The 15,897-nt window shown below is 36.3% G+C and overlaps 1 protein-coding gene across 18 annotated transcripts in view; it reads right to left on the reverse strand.

Annotated features, from left to right (window-relative positions):
- mbnl1 (muscleblind-like splicing regulator 1) overlaps positions 1-15,897 on the reverse strand; it is a 56,421-nt gene that overhangs the window by 10,517 nt on the left and 30,007 nt on the right. For 13 of the 18 annotated variants that reach the window (XM_059563145.1, XM_059563144.1, XM_059563147.1 and 10 more), the window contains exons 3-6: positions 4,280-4,450; positions 4,006-4,041; positions 3,000-3,251; positions 162-401 (exon numbers count right to left, since the gene is read on the reverse strand). In XM_059563145.1, the coding sequence (XP_059419128.1) occupies positions 162-401; positions 3,000-3,251; positions 4,006-4,041; positions 4,280-4,450 (699 nt within the window). The remainder of the gene's footprint in view (positions 1-161; positions 402-2,999; positions 3,252-4,005; positions 4,042-4,279; positions 4,451-15,897) is intronic. The other 5 variants (XM_059563150.1, XM_059563148.1, XM_059563155.1 and 2 more) reach the window with 1 other exon arrangement.

Below are 15,897 nucleotides of genomic sequence, written 5' to 3' on the forward strand. Positions count from 1 at the left end.
TTCCTCTAAATGCATCTTTTAAAAATGGCACATAAATGTAAATGTTAACCTGAGACCAGGTATATACCATCTGCCAAGTGTTAATTCCACATACAGTATGATGCATGAGAACAGCATTCTATCACAATGTGTGTGTAATGTACAGTAGAGGATGTGCTCACCATGGCAGCGGCGGCCGTGGCCTGATTGACCTGGTGCTGGGCCGCTTTGATCTTGGCCTGCAGGTGTGCAGGAGGGTGGAAGTATTTGCACTTGTCTCTGGAGCAGCGGCCCTTTATGTAATCCATACACACCGTCACTGTGTTATCACCGGGGTCGATCATTGTGCTGTCGGCAGGGTGGGCAAACCTGCAGTCCGTCTCTCCACGAGAGCAGTTGCCACGCTGGTATTCACGACACACCTGAAAATACACAGAAATATAATGCATCGCTTTGCATATTGAGAGACTGCAAAGTTTTGTGTTTTACTGAATTGTGCATTCATTAGCCAAATTTCATTAATAAAGAAACCCTGTAAGCTTAATTTTATTTTAATTATGTTCAGAATGGCATGCTACTATTGAAACAAAGAAAAAGTACTTCAAGATTCAAGATTCAAGATTTTATTCATCGCATACAAAATTATATAGAGCATATATAACCAGCAGTGAAATGTGAGTCAGGTCCACTCCATGGACAGTGCAATTATTAAAGAAAACAACACAGATGAAAATATACATAAATATAGCTATGTAAGAATGAAATAAAAGTAAACAATAAAAATATAAGAATAAAATATAAAAAAGATGTATATTGTAGAATTAAATATAGAATGCAAAATAATGTGCATGAAAGTAAACTGTAGTCTTAAATATTAAGATATACAGGGATGTACAATGTGCATATGTGCATTATACTGTAGTCTTAAATATTAAGATACACAGGAATGTACAAGAAGCAAATGTGTAAACAGGGTGACACTGTCAGTGTGTATATGTGAGGTAGTGAGAGATGAATATCTTACTGATAAAGTGTACATTAAGTGGTGGCATGAGGATGTTAAGAGGCTGGTTTTGAGTTTAGGAGCCTGATGGCCTGGGGGAAGAAACTCCTCATGAGTCTCTCGGTTTTTGCCATCAGGCTACGGAAGCGCTTACCAGATGGCAGCAAAGTGAAAAGATGGTTACTGGGGTGGGTGGAGTCTTTGATGATTTTAGCAGCTCTACTTCTGCAGCGTTTGAGGTAGATGTCCTGCAGAGAGGGGAGAGCAGACCCTGAAATGTGCTCAGCTAAGCGCACAACTCTCTGCAGGGCTTTGCAGTCTTGACTGGAGCTGTTCCCATACCACACTGATATACACTGAGTCAATACACTTTCTATAGCCCCAGAATAGAAAGTTTTCAGGATTGCTGGTGAGACCCTGAATTTCCTCAGCTGTCGCAGATGGTACAGTCTTTGTCTGGCTTTATTAACCTGTGTTTGAATGTGAGTAGTCCAAGTCAGGTCCTCTGAGAAGTTTATACCTAGGTACTTGAAGCTGCTCACCCTCTCCACAGGTGTCCCGCTGATCATAAGAGGAGTATAGGGCTGCTGCTGTCTCTTCCTGAAGTCCACAATCTATTCTTTAGTTCAAAGAATAGATTGTGAGCAAAACTAATTCTTTAGTTTTGCTCACATTTAGAGAGAGACAGTTGTCCTGGCACCATGATGTTAATTTCTCTACCTCATCCAAGTATGCGGTCTCATTATTGTTGTGAATGAGGCCCAGAACCACAGTATCATCAGCAAATTTGATTATAGATGTGGAGCTGTGTGAAGACACGCAGTCATTTGTGTAGACAGAGTAGAGCAGAGGACTCAGGACACAGCCCTGCAGGTCTCCTACGTTCAGGGTGATGGAGCTGGAGGTGTACTGGCCTAGTTTCACCACTTGAGGTCTGCCGGTGAGGAAATCAAGAATCCAGTTGCAGAGTGAAGAATTCAGGCCAAGGTCTATGAGTTTAGAAGCTAGCTTTGAGGGGACTATAGTATTAAAAGCTGAGCTATAGTCAATAAATAGCAGCCTTAGTAGTTCCTGTTATTGCTGTCAATGTGTGTGAGAGAAGAGTGCAGGTTGTGAGAGATGACATCATCAGTGGATCTGTTTGGGCAATAGGCAAACTGAAGAGGGTCCAAAGTATCCGGTATGGAGGAGCAGATGACGTTTTTAACCAGTCCCTCAAAGACCTTAATGACTATTGATGTGAGGGCAACTGGACGATAGTCATTCAGACAAGAGGGTTTATTGTTCTTAGGCACAGGGATGATGACAGATTTTTTGAATGAGGTGGGAACCACCGATGTAGCAAGAGACTCTGAAAATGGATGTAAACAAACCAGCGAGCTGATCAGCGCAGGACCGCAGAACAAGGCCAGAAATCCCATCAGGTCCGGCTGCTTTCCTTACATTCACTCGCTTTAGTAGTATGCAGTATGTATAGTGTGCATCCCATGTGAACTTTCTGTATGCATGGATAACCCCACCTTATGTAATTTTACAAATATAAAAAATACATTATAATAAAATTGCAATATATTACAATATAACTAATTATAATTTATTATTTGATTAATTGCATTAAAAATAAACCCATATATTAAATCCACATTTATTCCAAACAGGTGTGGCAGTTTAGAATACTACAGCTTAAAACACTTTTAGTCCATTCTAAATACCTTTGCACATACATATATTCTTTATACACTGTGCAGTTTGTGGAATGATTTAATTCAGTACATAGCCAGTATTATAGAACTTTCTCAGATGGGGAGATGTGGTTTTTCATCCAGGGGTCAGCAGAGGGCAGCAGCCCCTTTATTTCTAACATATTACCCAGTATGGCTGTAACACACCTGCATGTATGCAGAGATTAAGACTTAAATGTGTGTACATGGGAAAGAAAGAGATATTGACACTGACAGAAAGAGGCAGAGATATTGGCAGTGTGTCATGATGTCATGGCTCTCTGGTGACCTCATACCTCCAGTCGGTCTGTTCTGAGGAGTTTCTGGGCGGCCGCTGCTGAAGCAGCAGCGGCTGCGGCGTTGGCAGCGGATGGCACGGATGCCACTGCAGGGCTGCCCGCCATCAGCATAGGTGCGCTGGGCAGCATCTCTGTGGGCATCAGCCCAGGTGACACTGGGCCCAGGTACGGATTAAACGCAGCCGCAGCAGCTGCTGCAGCAGCTGCATTGGCGTTGGTTGCAAGGCCTGGCGTGACCGAAAACATAGGCTGAAACAGACAAAAATAATAATAAATGAAACTGATAGAGTGACACTGCTATAAATCGACTTTCTGTTTCTGTGGCTTATGCAAATGATATAGTCAAGGGTCAAAAAAATAAGCATTGTTGTTTGACTATTCACACACTTACATACACTTAAGTACCGTGGAAGTACATGATTTAGTGTTATTGAATTGACTGCCATATTCATATACCATGATCTTATCATCATGGCATGTTTTTTTTCATTGTTTTTTATAAGTGCATGGTTACAATAGTTAATAATTTATAGCTGCATTCTTTCAACTTCGGCGTATTGCCATACTCTGTCCTTATGTCAGCCCAAAAGATGCTGAATAATAAGTATATGCATCCATAATCTCATCTATAGTCTATGGGTGGCAGGTCTTTCTCTGTTATAGCTCCTAATCTATGGAACTCTTTGGCCCCCTGGCCCTGAGGGCATTAACCACGCTGCATGAATTTAAGTCTAAACACAAATATAACCCTTCATGTGTTTCTTAAACTTTTTCCAAAACTCCATCTAACTAGTCATAATGCTTCCTTGAGTACCGTTAGTCATATGGACCTGATTTATGCTTCAACTGTCCACCTTTCTATGCTGTCAGTTGTATAATATTATGGTTTATGTTTGTTTTTTTGACTGTATTGATATATGCAACTGCAATCGCTCATGTCTTGGACTGGGCAAATGCCTTCTTGTCCATTAAGTAATTATGTGTAAAATTGTTTGTTCCTTACTGTCATTATGTAGCGTCCTTGAGCTTGGGAAAGGCACTATATAAATTAAACATATTATTATTATTATTATATCATTAGTACATATTAATATAACTACGTTTTTGGGCCATTGTATATATATATATATATCAAAATAAAAACCTAATTTAGCATATACTCATAAAAGTGACAAGCTATAAATAAACTTTAACAAACATTAGACTAACATTTACAGAAATTCCTTATGTATGGAAACGGCCTAATCTCTCTTGGGGTCATAAGAATGGAGCCTCACCATTGGCTGAAGCTGACTTCCAGGCATGATGGCATTGGCTAGCTGCATCTGCTGGGCAAGCATTGCCATGTTCTTCTGCTGGATCAGATTGTTACGGCCATTAATCTCCAGCTGTGTCTTCAGGTGAGGAGGAGGGTGCAGGTACTTGCAGTTCTCTCTGGAACAACGACCCTGAGAGAGACAAAGAGGGAGAGTGAGAAGAAGACAAGAAAGAGAAAAAAATATATATTAAACTCATGTTTATGTGACATTTGTACACGTGAAAATAATAGTATTAGTAATTGTAATAATTTAATTCAAGTAAGTAGTCATCCGTAATGTAATAAAAAAATCATAAAACAAAAATTGTATTCAACAAATAATAAAAAATAAAAAAATAAAAGTAAGACTGACATTAAAAGCATGAATATTCTGTCATCCCTGCTTCTTCACTGTGTTTTTCAAAACCTGTATGACTTTTTATATTATTTGTTTATTATTTTTTTATGAGTTATTAGGCAGAATGAGTCATGAGGGTTAACGATATGAGGGTGAGTAAATTAAGTAATAATATTCATTTTGTGGGTGGACTAACCATTTCTCTTTAACTGAAATTAAATGTCAACATAGAGCTTAATTTTATGTACTAACTAAAGCTGTAAAAAAAGAAGAAAATTATAATTAAAAACAAAAATGAAAAGAGAAACTGTAAAAACTTTTTAATAAAAGCTATAATAGTATCTTGATGTTGAAATAACACAGACTCAAAAGGCACCGTGCAAATTTTTTAGTAGACACATACTTTTCTGAAAAATTTACCCAGCAAAACACACTGTACAAAAGTACAGTAACACAAACCAAATTAAACACCTAGCATGGGTGTATACCAATCAGAACATTTTTGCATTTGAAAATTAATTGAATTAACACTGAATAGTAAATTGCATGCAACTGGCATCTCCTGTTCTGGTTCACTCTCTCTGTTTAACAGTAGAGAGAGGGAACACCCTGTTCCCATTCCTGCTGACAGTATTGAGTGCACGGGAAAGCCCTCTGCTCTAATGCATCTGACAGCAACCCTGAAGCTGCTTTCAGCCCATGTGGAATCGGCCCTGACAGGCTGCCACTCAATTGATTAGCTGAGTATCGATTAACGAGTCACATCAGTGCGAGAGAAATTCATCTGAAGGGTTTATGGATCTACAGTAACCTGTGTGCCCCCCCCCCCCGTCCACACACACTCAGATGATGAGTGTCTTTATCTGAGCTGTGTAGGCGAGTATGTCAGGACATCGGCCGCTCGTTAACCTGCTCTCATCTGACGCGTGTCGTCATGTCTGTCTGCTGTGACCAGAATAAAGCTTTTTTGCCAATTTCAGTGGTTAAATGTTCAATTATCTCAGCAACCAGCACTTTGGGAGAGTGTTATGCAGTTGTGATCAGTGGATGGATTTGGATGACTACACAGGGCTAAAATGTTTCTGGAGAGTGAATCGACTTCTCTCCTAAACTCACAATGCCAAAACATGCTTTTATGCAAAGCATTTACAATTGCTTGAAGAGGATGCAGTTAACTGGAACTTGGTTTCCATGAACTAACAAACACAAAACTACTAACAACAAATAAACATTTATAATTTATATATTTTTTTATATTTATATTTATTTATATGTTTTATATATTTATTTTTATATTTTTTATATATTTATATTTTAATTTATATTTAACATATATTTTAAATAACTATTTTATAATTTATTTAATAACATTCTGGGAGTTAAATATTATTCAATTATTTTTAAACTATTAAAATAAATAATATTTTATTCATGGCATCCCATAATACAGCATTGTTTAGATACATTTTTGTTAGAGCCGATAATTTTTTTTACACTAAAGTTCTGAATACAGCTTTTTGTATTCATTCTTTATTAATATTTTTAAATTACTGTAAAATTGTTGAGGGGGGGGGGGGGGTGTACTAATTAATAAAATTAAGTTATTTACAGTTATGATAGCAGAAGTAGATACAAATAAAAAAATTAAAACTTTCTACAGTTTGGGGTCAGTAAGATTTGATCATGTTTTTGAAAATCTCTTTGCTCACCAAGGCTCCATTTACTTGATGAAAATACAGTAATATTGTGAAATATTATTATAATTTAACATAACTCTTTTCTAGTGTAATATATTTTAAAATGTAATTTATTCCTGTGATGCAAAGCTGAATATTCAGCATCACTACGTCTTTAGTGTCACATGATCCTTCAGAAATCATTTTAGAGCTGATTTGCTGTGCTGCTTTACATTTTTTAGTATTCTTTGATGAATACCAAGCACAAAAATCTTTTGTAATGTTATAAATGTCTTTACTGTCACAAAACAAACAACAAACATACAGACAAAGAACCCAAACTTAGAACTGTAGTGCATCTACATTACAATTCAGCTAGGACCTGTTAGACAAACATTGTGAGCGAGAGGTCAAGTCAGTCAGTTCGAGGGGAAAATAGCAGGGAGTCAGATGTCCCTCAGCACTATCACACACAAGCACAACCCTAAATGTTATCCCCTCTCTGGGTTTGTCTTCCTCCACTATCATATGCTGACAGGCGTCATCAGTTCATCCTGGTCACTGATGATGTAAAAAGTGAAGATCTCCACCAGCTGCAAATACTATTAATGAGTTCTTCCCAACACAAATAAACTAGGGACTTATCTATTACAAGTCTTGATTTGACTAAACACCTGTTTAACAATCACATTTACACAACACATTAGCAGTCTGGTAACACATTCACTTAAAATAACATGTTAGAGCATTAAGATATTAAGTTATTTTAAGCCTTTTATGTCTAATATGAACTCATTTCAACTGAATTCACTTTGTATAACTGGTCAGTGATATACCACAGAGACAGAGGCTCAGCAGAAGCTTCTAGAAGTGTGACGTGAGTTTGAGCTCCTATCTACGCAGCATGTAGAAAATAAATAAAAGGCACACATACTCGGCCGTGAGCCGGCCAATCAAAGAGTGTCTGGCTGGTATTCTGTGAGCTGAAGTTTCTACCATCTGTTTAAGACATTAGTGAAGCTGGCCTCTGTGAAACAACACTGGGCTATGAGAAGATGAAGACTCTCTCAAAACTGAGTCTTTAGTTCCTTCGCCAATCCAGCTAATTTGATTCATGCAAATATAACAAGACTGACAAAGACTTACAGTTTCCTAATTTATCTGACCCCTGCTAAACCCTGCTAAATGTTGCTAACCAATCCTACTTTAGCAACTGTTGCTATTATAGTTATTTATTTTTTTCCAGTGTAAGTCTCATTTTACAGAAAACATAAAAACATAGTGAACAATGAGACGTTAATTATTATTTAAAATGCTGTGTAATGTCACTTGATTAAAAAAAAGATAATTATGCAATATATTTGATATCTTAATGTGCAACTACTGTTATTATAATAAACCATTATATAATTATACATCATTTTATTATATTATTTAATAAATTTATTAAATTAATAAATTTAATTTAATAATGCTTTTATTTAATGCTAACAATGTTTTTTAGACAACAATCCACAAACAAGGTTTAAAATGCTACAAAAATGTTTTATTATTATTATTATATTATTTAATAAATAATTTAATAATGCTTTTAATTATTAATTTTTTCCACATCTTTAGATAATGATCCACTAATAAAACATCACCTACCTTTTAAAATGTTATAAAAATGCTATTATATTTTATTTAATAAATAATTTTATAATGCTTTATTTAATAATTACACTATGTTTCCTGCACATTTAGACAGTGATCCACTAATCAACATCACCAGTCTGTTATCCATATACATATATATATATATATATATATATATATATATATATATATATATATATATATATATATATATACACACACACATTCCTGCACTGACACTTAATATTTGTCACAATCAAACATTTGAAGGAAGTCAGATACAACTGTGAATGTAAGCAATGAAAATGTTTAAAGGATCTGTGTGTGTGTGTGTGTTTATGCGGGTCTGTGCAAGTTGAAGGGTGTGTGGGTGAGAATTTTCTGTTAAAGGTGTGACATTGCCCTACTGAGCATGTGCCAGAGATACTACTGTACTCTCACTGACCTGCTGAGAGGAAGAGGACAAAAAGGAGAAAGAAGGGGAAAGAATGAGGAGAGAATCAAGTTGAAGGATAAAAGAAAGACTTGTTTATGGGAGAAGGGTGATATGAGGGGAGCTGTGCGTGTCAGGGCTAACGGAGTCGAGTTACACTCACCCCATCTAACCCCACTCACCCCTATCCATAACACACACATGTAAGAACATGATTCATTTAACTGAAGAGTCATTCAGTGGGAGACAATGTTAGATCTAGAGGAGTGTGATCTGGAGCAACGGAGCTCTTAACCAAACCTTACCAACATTTAACTATTACTGTTTTATCCTTTAGTTGTCATTTTGTACTTCTTTGCACTTCTGGCAGTAGCTGACCAGGTTTACATACACTGCAAGTTGTATTCTGTATATAACTCTGTATAAAATACTTTGAATTACATTAAACCTAGAATTATAGATTTTGACCAAAATAAATCTTCCTTTCATAGCTGCTAACACTAAAAAAAAAAAAAAAAAAAAAAAAGAATTGTGAAACAACAAAAAGTGCCCATGATGAAAAATTATAATATACAGTGTACCCCAAAAGTATATGGATACTTTTAATATTAATACAAATAATGCATTCTTTTGTATAATGCAAATGCATTTTTAAGGAATCAAGATAATGAATATCGAAATATGCAAAATCATCCTGATAAAATGCAAAAATTCATTATCTATCCATTTACTTTATTTTGTTTAAATTAAATTATTGATTTTTGTAGCTTGCACTGACTGGACTGAGCCATACAGAATTTTGTTACAATGATCTACTCAAATTTTTTTTTTTTTGAAAACCGAACCTTTTTTTTAATGTCCAATTATTCTGCCCTTGTTTAAATATACACAACAGAAAAAAGAATTAAGAAAAGCATTTTTTTAAATCTAATATAAAATTCCTATTTCGATTGAATATATCTCTGTCTGGCAAGTTCATGAAGCACCTATCATAAGTGCTAATATTCCTTTCCGAGTATTTTATTTTTTTTTTTTTTACGTAGAGGTAAAAAAACCTCCAGTTTCGCAAGGCAGGAAACGCATTTGAAACAGGATCCTCAGGTCAGTCTCTGCACCACAGACAGCCCTGTCAGTGAAATCAGAGAGGCTGGAGAGAAAGTCATTCCTGATCGTCACTCGGCCTCCTGACAGCTGATGGAGAGAGAGAGAGAGAGAGAGAGAGAGAGAGAGAGAGAGAGAGAGAGAGAGAGAGAGAGGATGCACTCTTTCCAGCACTGCTATGACAGGTCGTTTAGGTCACTGCTTGTGTATGGCAACATATAAGCACTGAGCACAGAAGGTAAGTTTCAATCACCTCAGGTGCAGCTTCTATGCATACATTTAACACACATATAATGAAAAATAATTATGTAATTAACACACATAAAAACTGCAGCTAAGTGCATATCAGTCAGACAAATGTACATTATTTCACAGGTACTTGTTAACAAAATGTTGTGAATTATACTTTAATGCAGACACACTTGTAGCATTTTTCTTCCCTGAAATCCAATTAGTCAATGTCAGTAAAAGTTTCTTGCACCAAAATTGATTTAGTATTACGTGACTCTCTCTGAATGAAACAAGAAACAAGAAGGGTTCTCTCATCATTATAAATTGGCTGACGTTCCCTTTCACAGCTGGAATAAAATTGCGGGGAATAAAAGTCAACTCAGCCCATCTCAAGTTTAGCTGACTGTACAAGGATAGGAGAGAATTTCAGTCCAAATGCCTCCTTAAAACACCTCTTATATCATCAGTCTACAGTTTATACCATCATATTGAATTAGCTTAGTTTTCAGTTGTTAATAATAACAGGAAAGTTATTTTGTGTTGAATCATTCACTTGCACAGAAAACATGCTAAAGTTCTGTTTTACAGCTGGTGAAGGCAAACAAATAGTGTCCAAAATGTATCGATATACTGTAGCATCACCGACATGGATAAAATCACTAGCACAGATTAAATGGTGTGAGTGTGTGTGATTTGAAGGGGGTGGAGGAAGGTCTCATGCACATGTATAGTGTCAGCCACTGCTGTCCCGCAGCAACAGAGTCCCTTTGTACTTGCGCTGACTTACAGTTTACTGGCGGACGTGTTTTACAATGTGTGTGTTTGTGTGTGTGTCTAAGTGCTCAATAGTGATCTAACAATTTCCCCCTCATTCTGTGCCTGTATATTACTGAAATAAGTCCTGCTCTTCATTTTGCCTAATGAAGTGAATTTATTCTCATGGAAACCCGTTTCAACTTTTTATGTCAGAATTGTGACTTTTTATCTTGAAATTATGATGTAATGTCATCTTTTTGACTTTTATCTCATAATTGAGTTAGTATCGTGTGATTTTGCTCTCATGTTTTGTTGGTTTAAACTTTTTGTCATGATTTTTGATGACTTTTGTCTCATAATTTCAACATTTTGTCCTAAATTTTTGGACACACTTTTTCTTAAAATTCACTAAACATCATCATTTTGACTTTTGATCTCATAATTATCAATAAATGTCATAATTTAGTCTTTTTATGTTGTAATTATGACTAAATTAAATAATTCGGACTATATTTCATCATCTCATAATCTTGCATCATAATTTCAAATATTTGAATTTTTTTTTTATATCTTGACTTTTCTGTTATAATTATGATTTAGCAAAGCAAATTTTTTTTTTTTTTTTTGCGTGTCGCAATTATTGCTCATACTTAGGACTAGTGATTTAAACAGACCCCTAACCATAACTATTACATCTTGGCGTATAACTAAGTTTACTAATTTTGTGTTAAGGATATGAATGATATCTCAAATAAATATTACTATTGCTTTTCAAAGTGACTGACAGGACCAGATCTGTGGACAATTTTTCCATTTGTACCACCTTAGCAAGCACACAGCAACACACTAAAAACACTTTAGCATCATAGTAGCTAGTTTTACACCATATTTCACAGAAAACTGTAGTTCTCTTTTTCTGTTTCATTGTTCATCTATTCCTCCATCTCTGACTACAGGTTTGTGGCTGGCGGGGAAAGAAAGAGAGAAGCAGAGAAAGAGTCAGATCTTGGTCAGCTGTTGCTTCCTCTGCCATCTCTTTTCTTGTTAACAGTTTCTGTGCCGTACACACCCCTCTGACACCGTCAAGGTTCTCACGGTGCATGTTTGTTGTCGTAGTCTCACGCCTGTCAAGATTTACTTACACATTTCTCACGCGACCACACGCCTGGCTCATCTAGAGCGAAAGGGTGGGGTTAAAGGTCACAGAGCTGTCTGCAGTAATTAACATCATTCAGATATGTGTACTCTATTCTCGAAATTTAGTTCTATTGAGCTAATAATATGTTCTATCCCTAAACCTAAAACACGTTTGTGAGAGGGCTTCACACAAAAGCATTTTCATATTATCAGTAAGACATTGAGATGACTGGCTGGTCCCCATGCAGGCAATAACTGGCATCCACATAGACGTTTAACTCTCTGTATGATTTCCTTATCAGCCTGAGATTACGTGGATCTCAGTAACAGGATTAAGAGTGTTCACAGTGGCTTTAGGGCGCTACAGCTGATTAGCAGCAATGTGAGCTGTCCAGTATGACACAGGATTAGGATTATAATTCCAGGATTATCCGTATAGACTCCATAGGATTATCCGACCCTCCCTCCTTTACCCCCAAAGTCGGGGTGATCTCTTTCAGGTCCTGTTTCCCTGTTCTACTGTATTATTACTACTAGATCTGAGTGCGGCCTTTGATACGGTGGATCATTCTATTCTTCTTGCTCGTCTGGAGCATTGGGTAGGTATCACTTTTCTGTCTTGTGGTGTTCCGCAGGGATCCATTTTAGCTCCAATTCTTTTTTCGCTATACATGCTTCCATTAGGGTCTATTTTTAGGAAACATGGGTTGTCGTTCCACTGCTATGCGGACGACACTCAAGTTTACTTAACCCTAAAATCAAATTGTGATGGACTGGAAAAAATTAGGGCCTGTATATCTGATGTGAAAGCTTGGTTATCTCTAAATTTTCTTAATTTTAATGAAAATAAAACCGAAATGATAGTGTTTGGCTCATCAAATACTCTTACTCAAATAACCCTAGGTAATGTAACACTGTCTGCAAAGACTTGTGTAAAGAACTTGGGTGTTGTGTTTGATGATGGTTTGAAATTTGACAAGCAGATAAGCTCAGTGGTCAAATCCTGCTTTTTCCAGCTCCGTCTTTTAGCCAGAGTAAAAACAATTATATCTTTTAATAACTTTGAAAGACTTATTCATGCATTTCTGACATCGAGACTTGACTATTGCAACTCATTGTATTATGGGATCAGCCAATCAGCTTTATCCCGGTTGCAGATGGTACAAAATGCGGCGGCGAGACTTCTAACAGGTACTAAAAAACGGGACCATATTACTCCAGTATTACGTCACTTGCACTGGTTACCTGTACGATACCGTGTGGATTTTAAAATTCTTCTGTTGGTTTTTAAATCTTTAAATGGTGTGGCCCCTACTTATCTTTCGGATCTACTGGTAGAACATCGTCCAGCTATGTCTCTCCGGTCGTCAAACCAGAGATTATTATGTATACCGAAATCAAAGCTGAAAAGCAGGGGTGATAGTGCATTTTCAGTGGCCGCTCCAAGACTGCGTTACCTTTTAGTATTAGATTTGCTCCATCCTTGTCTGTTTTTAAATCTAGGCTAAAAACCTATCTTTTTGATTTAGCATATGACTAAAGATGAAATGTACTGTTTTTGTATTGTTTTTATATTTGTATTTTGTATTGATGTAAAGCACACTGGTCATCTGGTGTTGTGTTTAGTAGTGCTATAGAAATAAAATTGACATTGACATTGACATTGTTCAAAGACACTTAGCTGATAACTTCTAAAATGCAGCTGTGGTCTGCATGTGTTTGAAATACTTTCTACAGTTATTTATTATTTGATATGGAGCAAAAAAGTATAAATATATGCAAAAATAATAACAAAACGATATTAAAATACAAAAAATATATTAAAATAAACAGATATACACACACACACACACACACACACTCACTACTGGTCAAATCAGCATGTTAGAATGATTTCTGAGTGATCATGTGACACTGAAGACTGGAGTAATAAATTTATTTACGAAATAAATAAATAAATATTAGAACTGTATACAGAATTTATAAGGATATATTATATCCCACGATGCAGTGTTCTCAATTTTCCATTTCCAGAGATATGAATGGAATGGAAGTAAATTTAAGTTTTACTCATTATTTGATCAGACTGTCAAACGTTAACAGATTTTTTCATAAATTTGGACTAAAAATGCAAAATAAACATCTATTTATTCCCGATTCTTCATTTTTTAATCCACTTTCTGGATAAGATGTGCACAAAGTGAGGTCATAGTGAGAATTATATTAATATTTGTTATGTTTATTGTTGCATACAATATCACATACTATTTTAATAGCATGTCGTATAAACAGATATTAGGTAGTATAAACTGCTAAGTATGCAGTAAACAGTATTGCATTTCAATCATAGCTCCTATGAGACAACGTACAATCTGCTGGTCATTACCGCAAAATAAACTACCACAGAGATCCCATTTCACCCCAAAGGGGTTTATTTTGGGATAATGACCAGCTGACTATATATTATTCTGTGTCTTCTTAGCAAATAAACAAATGAAATATTGATTTGAAATAATTTGATACAGCCATGTGATAAAAGACATAAAACTAGCAACAACAACAAAAAACACTCAAATATAATGTTTAACAGATATTACACAAAAAAATTACTGCAGAATGCAGCGATTGACCAATCAAAATCAAGAGCTGTATAATCAGTAACTATATACTCTGTTATAGGCATCTATCATCAGATTCACAAGCATTTAAAAAACGGACTCCTTTCGTCTGTCTTTCATCATTATTCCAGAGCTTTGATAATTGCATTCAGTGTGTTTTCAATCCTTTTTCATAAATACACATTAGAAAGAGCTGGGCTTAGATGGAGGGCTCTGTTGCTAGGATACCATGACCACGACAGACATAAGGTTTGAGCAAACAGTCTGTGGAGGGCTGGTCACATCTGTACCATCACTTACGAGTGTGTGTTTTCAAACACGCACTGCCTCAAAAATATCTGCAACTATATTAATTTCACCTATAATGTGACACACAAAATGCGCATTAAAAGCACACAAACAATGTGTTAATGTGATACGAGAACAATTTGAATCTCTAGAAATGAAGTGTATCACATGTACCATCCGTGTGTTATGGTTAATGCGCTAATGAATAATGCAGTTTGGTGACCCCTCCCTCTTAAAGATCGATGCGTCGAGGTTGATGATGCATTTCCTGTCAGACAGAGCTTTGATGACTCAGCTCTACAGGAAGTGCAGGGTCCACTCCCAGAGTTCACTAGAAGCTGAGTCACGCAGCAATGAAATCGCTCTCTTTCACAGCGACACACAGGGCTGGACGACCAGTGCACACACACACACACACACACACACACACACACACACACACACACACGCACACACACACGCACACACACACACAGACACACACACGCACGCACGCACGCACGCACACACACACTGAAGTAGGTCAGGGTCAGGCTGTTCCCGATAAGCAGTCTATCTAACTCTTGCAAGGGCCAATTCAGGTTTAAAACTTATATGCATTTCCTCCAGTGCACATGACTCCCAGAGAGCATAGCATTTGAGCAAACTTTATTTTTTAATTTCCAAAAAAAACCTAACAAGTAACTCACTGGTGTGAGTTACATTTTTAGTGTAAATGTTTAAATAAAACAAAAAAAAGAAAAGAAAAAGATGCGGGAGAGAAAGGGAAGGAGCAGGAATTGATGATTTTGTTAGGACACACTAAAACAGTATGTCAGATAAACAGCTCTATCGGTCTGCTGGTTGGGTTCATGCTCGGTGTGAGTGTGTGTGTCAGATCCCAGTGCTGGTTTGTTTCTATGGCGTGATCCAGGAATGAAAACGTCCTCTGTGGATTTACTGCGCTCATGTTTATGCTTTCAAACAGTCATTTATTCTCTAATGAATGCCCAGTGTGTCTGTGTTTTCTGTGAGTGTACATTCCATGAGCGTGTCACTAACACTGGTTGGGCTGCTGTAGGCCATTCACTGCTCTGTCTCCATACATGGTGAGACTGGTTCAGTCCCATTCTCTAGTGCTTGTTAATCAAATTTACTAAATATCTATCTATCTATCTATCTATCTATCTATCTATCTATCTATCTATCTATCTATCTATCTATCTATCTATCTATCTATCTATCTATCTATCTATCTATCATTTTAGGTATCTTTTTTTTCTAAGATGTTTCTCTTAAAATGATTTTGGAGAAATAAAAACAAAAACTTTTTAGCGTAGCACAGTCCGTATAATTCGATTTTGTATTAAGCTGATAAGAAAT

The sequence above is a fragment of the Carassius carassius genome, chromosome 12 (genome assembly GCF_963082965.1).
Source record: "Carassius carassius chromosome 12, fCarCar2.1, whole genome shotgun sequence".
In the NCBI taxonomy this organism is placed as follows: Eukaryota; Metazoa; Chordata; class Actinopteri; order Cypriniformes; family Cyprinidae; genus Carassius; species Carassius carassius.